The sequence below is a fragment of the Lingula anatina genome, chromosome 4, assembly GCF_051362555.1.
Source record: "Lingula anatina isolate TDL-2025a chromosome 4, LinAna3.0, whole genome shotgun sequence".
NCBI lineage: Eukaryota > Metazoa > Brachiopoda > Lingulata > Lingulida > Lingulidae > Lingula > Lingula anatina.
The window spans coordinates 26,603,529-26,613,418 of NC_141770.1; the positions used below are offsets into that span (position 1 = coordinate 26,603,529).

The 9,890-nt window shown below is 34.5% G+C and overlaps 1 protein-coding gene and 1 long non-coding RNA gene across 2 annotated transcripts; one reads left to right on the forward strand and one right to left on the reverse strand.

Annotated features, from left to right (window-relative positions):
- Positions 1-2: 2 nt before the first annotated feature.
- LOC106178840 (sorting nexin-21) lies at positions 3-9,888 on the forward strand. Its single transcript, XM_013562191.2, has 3 exons — positions 3-264; positions 4,712-4,851; positions 5,284-9,888. The coding sequence occupies exons 1-3, from the start codon at positions 72-74 to the stop codon at positions 5,941-5,943; spliced, it is 993 nt and encodes a 330-aa protein (XP_013417645.2). The 5' UTR covers positions 3-71; the 3' UTR covers positions 5,944-9,888.
- Positions 1,056-4,269, reverse strand: LOC147762679 (uncharacterized). Its single transcript, XR_015333926.1, has 2 exons — positions 2,535-4,269; positions 1,056-1,483 (listed from the first exon to the last, which is right to left on the reverse strand). It is a non-coding gene; the product is annotated as an uncharacterized LOC147762679 (long non-coding RNA).
- Positions 9,889-9,890: the final 2 nt, after the last annotated feature.

The following is a 9,890-nucleotide window of genomic DNA, read 5'->3' on the forward strand; positions in this document are numbered from 1 at the left end:
CGATACCCTTGTTGTTACCAAACTATTAAACAGGAAGTGAGAGGGGAGGTGTGGGGGCGCGGCGAGCGAAAATGTCATCAAAGTTGAAAAAGCTTGGAGCGAACATCGACATTGATAACACACTGAGTGCTGAAGGAGAAGATAGTGAACTAAGCCTAGTAGACGACAGTGAAGTGTTATCGGATGCTCTGCAGGGAAAACTGTCATTCACGGGAGATAATGCTAATGGCAGTGCCAACGATTCCCCAACGGCCACAAATACAGGTGATAGTATTCTTGGAAACAGGAAATATTCGTGGAATATTTGAACTCTACAGTGTACATTTTATTACGGTTTTAATCTGCTTTTGATATCTGCTCTTCCTTAAGTAGCATTATTACATGAAGTAGCAGCTTTAATGATTAATCAATAATTAATGTAGGAAGCAAAGTTATATTTATCAAATCAAGTGAAATATCTGCCAATTATCCTTTGTTTCATCATTCGCTTGATTGTTTATTGTTTGTTTTCCTTTCTAACTTCCTTCATTCTTTTTCATATCTGCCAATTATATGCTATGTGAATAACTTTGTTTTATTTTGATATTTATTTATTTATTTATTTTGTTTGTTTATTTGCCCTTACGAAAATTTCCTATAGGATTTCCTATAGGATTTCCTATAAGATTTCCTATAGGATCCTATAAGATTTCCTATAGGATTTCCTATAGGATCCTATAGGAATTCCTATAGGATCCTATAGGAAATTGTCCCTTTTTCCTATAGGATCCTATAGGAAATCCTATAGGATCCTATAGGAAATCTTATAGGATCCTATAGGAAATCTTATAGGATCCTATAGGAAATCCTATAGGATCCTATAGGAAATCCTATAGGATCCTATAGGAAATCTTATAGGATCCTATAGGAAATCTTATAGGATCCTATAGGAAATCCTATAGGATCCTATAGAAATTCATATTAACTGCTTTGAATATTTTTACAGCTTTTTATATATTGTTGGATCTTTGGCAAAATTGGTAATAGGCACTGGTCCCTCAAAACAAAAGAGAATATCATGTTTACATTCTTTATTCAAGATGTATAAATGTATGTACATATTCCACAGTATGGTATGCATCCAGCTTACTAGAGAATTGTTTCATAGATTTTTGCAAAGTTAATGGTGTTGCTACTGCTTTTTAATTATAAGTTCTAAAAGTTATCACAAGTATCCAATATGTCTTGTCAAGCTGTGGCGTCACTGTCTTTTTCTTGTGTGAGTTCGAACTCCTGCCAGAATAAGTGGCTTAAACCTCCCTTGGCCAGACCCTGTCCATTGACAGCATACTGCTTTAGTCACTTAATAATTGAAGAATTTCAGACAAGTCTTTTGCACATTGTTCAATTTTACTGTGATAAGTCTTTTGCACATTGTTCAACTTTACTGTGATAACCTTCTTAACCTCCGTCTGAGTTGCGTTGAACCATTTGCAGACGTATTCTGAAAGAAAGACATTGTGAATTTCAATTAATTGTACATGTCTACAAAAATGCAAAATGATGAAGGAAAAAATTTCTGAAAACAAAAATAATCATTGCACCAATTCTTTTTTGAGCAATTCTTAGCCTTTATTAGTTAACTGAATTTTTTTCAAAGACAAGGTATTAAAGCTGGATAATTTGTAAAAAAAAAATATAAAGAACATGAACATATTTCATAGGACCAAGTCCACAGGAACAATCAGAAACGAATTTTAAAATGCAGAAATCCACAGTGGAGAAAACTCTACTCTGGTTAAATATGCAATTTGGCCATTACAGAGCTGCCAGGGCCAAAAAAGTCCCAAAAACTCATAGAAATCTCATTTCCAAAGGTAAACGGTAATTCCCTATTCTCACCAGTCTTTGCTTGACCTAAATCATCAGTCCAAACCACAAAAAAGCAACCCCCAAATTAAATGTTATAGCTTTTATGTAAGCAAAATGGCCAGATTTTCACAATGCACATTTCATTTCCATTATGTATAGGTTAGCAAAAAATATTTTTAAACAAACTATGGTGTTTACCTTACATTAAGGGTTGGAAAGAAATTAAAGGGAAAGAAAACTTGGCAAATAAACGATCCTGAAGAACATGTGAGATAATGAAATTTGCCCTGACAGCCTCTCTAGCATGTTAATTGTATGTTATTTATTAGCATGGGTCTTTTTCAGTTATATATATCATGATGGTCCCTTGGAGGCAGTTGTGGATAACATTAAATAGATAATTTTTAATAAATCACAAACCAAAAGTTAAATGAAATGTAAAGTTTTTTTAGATTCAACTGCATTTAAAGAAATATGAGCAATTGATCACAGTTTTATAAGAAATAAAGAGACTAAACAATGATTGCATTATGTATCCTTGTTTCTTCATTATAAATTATAACTTGTTCAATGTAATATAGATATATTGTTTACAAGGTAAACTACAAATTAGATCAAAAAATTATCTCATTTTCAATTTGATTAGATGCCCAAATGATCCAATGCATTACTGTAATACATACCTTCCTCAATCAGATTCTTCTACACTCTGTACCCTTCCCCTATGCTCTTGAATTTAAACTGTCTTGATAGCTGTATACTCATTTGGTGCTAGTCTCATATAAACAAAGGCTTAGGCAGGATACCACACATCCAGAATTCTGATAATATCTAATAGGCGGTTACTGTTACTAGTGTAACAATAGCTACAGGAGTAGTGACCTAATAATAGGTGCCAGGCTAACAAAAGAAATTCACAGTTGTTGAATCTGTGGTTATGGCTGGTGGAGTAGGGCATTCTCTAGCTAACATCAGTTGACTGTTAAACCTTACAAGTGATTGAGCATGGTTTATAATAAAATGTGTCTTTATAAACATATTAATTTATCCTCGTTTCCCATCCTTTATGAGGGACAGTACTATACCCATGCTGTTCGCACTTATGCTTTTACATTATATCTATATATTAGGCAGAATTGCACTTTCACTTTTTAACACAGCCAAGGTCAGGTAAAATCTGATTAGATAAGGTTGACTTTCAATATAATAGAAGAAATATGAAGTAAGTGAATATTATGATCACACAAAACGTAAAAATACATTATGTACTGATAATAAGACCAGTTTCATTATTTTTCATTTAACCCGGCTTTATAAAAATCACTGTATGAATTAGCATAGGATTTCCTATAGAAATTCCTATAAGATTTCCTATAGGATCCTATAGGAATTTTAGAATGGTCTGAACATAAATTAAGAATTAAAATTATATAATGATATTTAGATTAGACTCATTATTTTTATTCAACCCGGCCTTATAAAAATTCCCTGTATGAATTAGCATAGGATTTCCTATAGGTTCCTATAAAAATTCCTATAAGATTTCCTATAGGATCCTATAGGAATTTTTGTAATGGTCTGAACATAAATTAAAAATCAAAATCATATACTGATATTTAAACCAGATTCATTATTTTTCATTCAACCTGGCCTTATAAAAATTCCTTATACATACACATTTATACATATTGAATAAAGAATGTAAACATGATATTATCTTTTGTTTTGAGGGACCAGTGCTTATTACCAATTTTGCCAAAGATCCAACAATATATAAAAAGCTGTAAAAATATTCAAAGCAGTTCATATGAATTTCTATAGGTTCCTATAAGATTTCCTATAGGATCCTATAAGATTTCCTATAGGTTCCTATAGGATTTCCTATAAGATTTCCTATAGGATCCTATAAGATTTCCTATAGGATCCTATAGGATTTCCTATAGGATCCTATAGGAATTTTTGTAATGGTCTGAACATAAATTTAAAAAATAATTTCAGCTTCAGTGATTTGGTACAAAATCATTCCTAATGATAAAATACTTCTCCATAGAAGATTACTTTACAAATGATCAATTTTTCAAGATTTCTTTAAAATATAAATTAAAGAATTTTCTATAGAATCCTATAGAAGACTATAAGATAGTGCATTACAAACAATAAAAAGCATTTTTGCTTTAATAGTGATATATAATTGACAATTCAACTGATAAGATTGACTTATATCAAATATCTATTGTTTAGAATGATATTTGTTTATAAGTTATGCATTTTTCTCAAGATTTTAACTTACAACAATATCCTATAGGATCCTATAGGAAATCCTATAGGAAAGGTGCCCTATAGGATCCTATAAGATTTCCTATAGGATCCTATAGGATCCTATAGGAATCCTATAGGATCCTATAGGAAATTTTCGTAAGGGTGTTTATTTTGATTTCTTAGTCTCTTACTATTATATATTTTTCATAGCCACTTAAAGGCATCTGAGCACTTAGAGTAGCTCCCTGTCATGTGAGTTGTGTACCAGTAATAAAGAAGGTCATCATCATCATCATTCCTCTTCGTTCCGTGTGGGACATAAGGCCACAGTCACTTCTTTCCACTTGGCCCTATCTCTGGCTATGTGCTGGGCCTGTCCCCATGTGAGGTCCACCTCCTTCAGCTCTGCCATCACTGTTTGGCACCAGGTGGTCTTGGGCCTTCCTCTCTTTCATTTTCCAGGTGGTGTCCATCTCAGAGCTACCTTAGGTACTCGGTTCTCGTCCATCCTGAGTACATAGCCAAGCCACAATAAAGAAGGTATTATATTATTATATATAAGTTATCTTCATTTCAAATGGTTCTCTTCCTTTTCTACCAGGCAGCTCCAGGGCTCCAGTGGCCCCTCCCCTGTCCACCGTGCTCTACACCCCCGACCACAACTCCAAGCCTTCACCGGCGCAAGTGGCATTTGAGATCCTGCGGACCAAGACCATCAAAGACGGCAGGTCAAGATATGTGGTGAGGATCACATACTTAAACGCACACACGTGCGCATGCGTGTATAACATAAGATGCTCACTTACCCTTGCACATAAACACATGCACACATTATTTTCCATGGGCAGACTCAGATATGATCATGAGGTCACACACACACACACACATACACAAACACACACACACACACACACACACACGCATGCACACACATGCACAGAGATCCCTGTTGAATTTTCAGATTTGCTTAAAATTATGTTGTGGTCACACTGTCTTTCCTTACTAAAACTAACCTCTTTAAGCAAAAATCACTACTGAGTTTAAATTTAGTCTTATAATTTGTTCAAATCTGGGAAATATGGGGGAATTTTGTTTGGCATGTTTTTCACACCTTGCTTTGTCCCATAAAATGCTGACAACTGTGATTATATAAATTGTTTTTATGCATTTCAGTTGTACACAGTTGCAATAATAAGGACCCACCAGTTTGACACTTCACAAGCAACTGTTGATAAAAGGTATTCTGACTTTGAAAAGCTTTACAATTCATTGAGGAAAAGGCTGACCGCACAAATGCAAGAGATAGCCTTTCCGAAGAAAGTTCTTACTGGAAATTTTGATGACAAGACGATAGCTCACCGAAGTCGTGCCTTCGAACAGTTCCTAAGTCATGTATATGCCATACCAGAACTGCGCGAATCAGAGGAATTGCACAACTTCTTTTTCAAAGTTGATCTCGACAAAGCACTGTTGTATCTCAGGAATGGAGAATACTTGGAAAGTATTCCCCTGCTTTTAAATGCCTTGAATATGCAGCAGAAACTTCTAGGTGATTCCCACCCAGACGTTTTGAAGACAGTATGTGCAATAATAGTAGCCTATAATATGAGGGAAGAGCACAGCAATGCACAGAAGTTTGCAGATATGGCACTGAAGTTAATCGGCGAGGACAGCAGCAGTCGTTACTTGATGCCAGTGTTACAGCTAAATATCCGCCTGTGCTGGGTGCTAGGGAAGGAGAAGGCTGACCTCGAGGATAAACTTGCTGACCTTCACGAGAAGGGTTTGGAAATGCCCAGCCCAGATCGTCTGCTGGAGATGGTGGTGCAGTGAAATGTCTTTCTGTAGCTGAAATTATGATAATTTTTCGGCAGTCTGTTGTTGAAGTAAGAAAGGTTTTGTTGTTACAGTAGTGATTGTTTTATGCATTGTGGGGTACTGAATTGATTTCTGGTTGAAATTATGAGTAAAATCTTTCAAATATCAGTTATTTTTTTAAATTAATTTTTGGAAGGGATTTGAGAATGTATTATACAATAGTAATGAAAGTACTAATATACATATTGATGCACATATCTTGTTTTTTCAAATTTCATATTATAATCTTTTCATTTGTTTATTTATTGTTCAAATTTCATTAATTTATTTTATTGTTGGCTTTGATAATTTACTGAATGACTTTAGAGAGGAAATTTTATGGCTGGTTTTGCACAATTTTGGAAACTAGTCATTTGGGTAAATAAAAAAATAACATAATATTCATATTTATACACATAATTATGACAAGTTTTATGAAATAATTTTAACAAAAATGTTTCTGAAATTTGATAAAGTTTCTCATACTTAAATAGCATTTAAACATAAGTCTTTCAATCCAAAGCTCAAACGCTTAATGGCATCACTAAATAAAATATTTTGATAGAAAATATTGAAGAAATATCAAAAATAATTTTATCTATGATGATAATTAGTACCACCAGCGTATACGCTGGCGGTACTCATGGTTTTAGTCCCGACCCGTCTCGTACAGCTCCGCCGGCTCCTGCGGCTCCGCCGGCTCCTGCGGCTCCGCCGGCTCCTGCGGCTCCGCAGTCGGGCGCCGGAAACAAGTCACCGTTACCGCTTCTCCTCCTAGACCGCCAGGACCTGTGTCCCCATCTCTTGGATTTAGGTCACATATAATCTCAACTTGAACACCCTGGTTTTTTTGTCTCTGTCGGTGCATTGGCCTGGGCGTGACACTTGTTGAAACGCACCCTTGTCAAAATTTTTGAAAATTCAAGGCTAAATATCTCCCAAACCAAAGGAATTATGGGAAAAATTACTACAGAAGTCTGACCGAAAGTCATATCTGGAGATTCCAAATATGCCCTTTGATTTGACTTTTGACCTTTTTTTCAAGGTCAAACAAGCCAAAATTTTCTAAAAATGGGAATTTTCTGCAAAAAAATATTTGTTTGTGCTATTTTTTGGAAACTACACAGATCTAAGCTCTCCTGTTACAGTGAGGGGTTACAATTGGGGACTCCTTTCATCTTTGGGAGTTTGGGGTCAATCGGTGCATTTTCACGGGAGAAGCAGCCATTAGATACCGAAACTGAAAACTTGCCTTTATTCTGGAATGGTAAATGCCAGAGACCTTTTGTTCATCGCACTTTGTAGAACTTGTCAAGTGCAATACTGGAGGTGGTGTCCATTTTTTTGTTTTCGATATGGTTTAGGCATTGCGCTATAACAAAAATTACAACATCGCAATATTCAGTGGGGAAAATGTTAAATATTCCAAAACTGGCAGAGATACGCCCATAGTTACTATTGAACTTGAATAGGAAGTTATATACAAGTAATCTAACTGTGACCTTTAAATTGACCTTTGACCTACTTTTCACCATGAACTGAACTTTGCAAATTTTCTAGCCCTTATACCTCCAAAACTGGCAGAGATACACCCATAGTTACTATTGAACTTTAATAGGAAGTTATATACTGGTAATCTTACTGTGACCTTTAAATTGACCTTTGACATACTTTTCACCATGAACTGAACTTTGCAAATTTTCCAGCCCTTATATCTCCAAAACTGGCAGAGATACACCCATAGTTACTGTTGAACTTGAATAGGAAGTCATATACTGGCATTCTTATTGTGACCTTGAAATTGACCTTTGACGTACTTTTCAACATGAACTGAACTTTGCAAATTTTCTATCCCTTATATCTCGAAAACTGGCAGAGATAGGTCCAAAGTTACTATTGAACTTGAATAGGAAGTCATATACTGGCAATCTTACTGTGACCTTGAAATTGACCTTTGACCTACTATTTATGATGAACTGCACTTTGCATGTTTCCTGGCCTTCATATCTCCAACATTGGCAAAGAAATGCCCATAGCTACTATTAAACTTATATAGGAAGTCATATACTGTGACCTTAAAATTGACCTTTGACCTACTTTTTTTACCTCAAACTGAACTCTGCATATTTTCTTGCACTAGCAGAGATCTGCCCAGTGTTGTCCCTAGGTTTTCTCTTTTGTCAGCATTCCGGTATATGCATTACTGATAATGCATTTCAAGGAAAACCAATAGGCCTATTGTCTAGAAAATCACAGGAGTGATCAGTGTTAGGAAAATACAGGTTAATTAGGACATCTCCTTGATTGGACCATTTTAACTGTTGTTTTTTTGATTTTTTTTTCCATATTTTGAGAACTCTTGTTTATTGCATTTTATAGAGCTTGTCAAGCACAAGACTGGTGGTGGTGTCCAATTTTTTTTTTTTTTTTTTTTTGGGGGGGGGGAGTCCATACGAATGCGCTTACTCCAGCTGGTGGTACAATATTCAGAGGCGGTATCGCCTCTCTGATCCTCTAGTTAACATTTATATGTTACACTATATATGCAATTTTAAAGATATTCTGTACATTTCTGTCCCAAAGTCACATTTCAACAGGTTATAACTCATGTAGTTACTTTTTTCTTTTACAATACCTTAAAAAATAAGAAATTCCCTTAAGAAAATTGTCATATTACACTGTAATAATACTATTACAGTAATATTTTGCTCTGAAATATCAGGAAGGTGGCTTAAACTGACTTCATTTGTTTACAACTTAAGATGGTTCAAATCAATGAATCCAAATTACTTCCCAGGAAATTTAGATTTGGTATGGAAATCTCGTACAGAATATCTTTGAGTACATTTTTTTAACATATTAATGACATAATTATGCAACAGTGACTTATCGTTTTCACTTTGGAGATTACCGAGGGTGGTTGATGCAACAACTCAAATGTTACCATGTTGATGGAGAGTGTGAAGTAAAATTTGCAGCCAATTTATAGGTATTATCAATTAATTTCTTAGGCATGTCTTAGTTTAGTAGATATACAAAATAACAGCTGAGGATCAAATACTGTAACAGTAACAATTGTCATTGTGTTATTTGTCGATCAAAACTTTTTTAAAGTTATAAGTGTACATCACAAAATGAACCCTGAGTAAAAACTCACATTAGATACATATTATTTATCCCCTGCAATGGGTCATATTATACATTGTGCTGTGTGTTTGATTTTGGTGCTGGCAAACGGGTTGCGACACTTACGTATTTATTTAGAAGCTTGAGGTGGTTAATGAGTGTTGACTTTCCGGGCATAAGATGAAATTTTAAGAATATATATATATATAATTTTTTTTTTTTTTTAACGGCCTTTTCAGCCAAAGTTGACTATCATTTATGTATTTGTTTTCTGTTATTATTATGATTACTTTTTGTCAAGTACAGTGTTGGCTCCTTTTTTTTTTCATAAAATCACCAGCATTAGGGTATTACCTGGGGTCACCTACCCAGTGCATAGTTATGCATTTGATTTTTTTAATAAAGGTGCAAAAATATACTAATCCAATTTCGTCAGAAAAAGAGTTGGACACACTTGCTAACCAACTTAAGTTAGTTATTTTATCTTGCTTTATGTTTGTTTGCTGTATTAACTTCCATCATTTAAACATCGACACACTGAGGTGGCTGCAAGAGTGCTTCCAGGTGGCACTTTAGAATATTTCTATAAGAAATAACATGGCATTTAAAATTTTTATTTTCAGAATGGGTGGGTAATAATCATAACTGGTAATAGGAATCAAATCATAGTACTTGGTTGTTGTAACTTATTGATAATTTTGAAATTATTGAATAGATATACTTTTTTTTATTATGGTGCTATTTGTATAAACAAGGATTGTTGTATTTTGAGCAATAAACTGCATTGTAATAAAATT

What these genes read in the sequence shown, in the direction of transcription:
- LOC106178840 (XM_013562191.2), top strand. Translation starts at nt 72, where the DNA reads ATGTCATCAAAGTTGAAAAAGCTTGGAGCGAACATCGACATTGATAAC. An exon ending in CCCAACGGCCACAAATACAG is followed by an intron (nt 265 to 4,711) that starts GTGATAGTATTC and finishes CTTTTCTACCAG; the next exon opens with GCAGCTCCAGGGCTCCAGTG. An exon ending in ACGGCAGGTCAAGATATGTG is followed by an intron (nt 4,852 to 5,283) that starts GTGAGGATCACA and finishes TATGCATTTCAG; the next exon opens with TTGTACACAGTTGCAATAAT.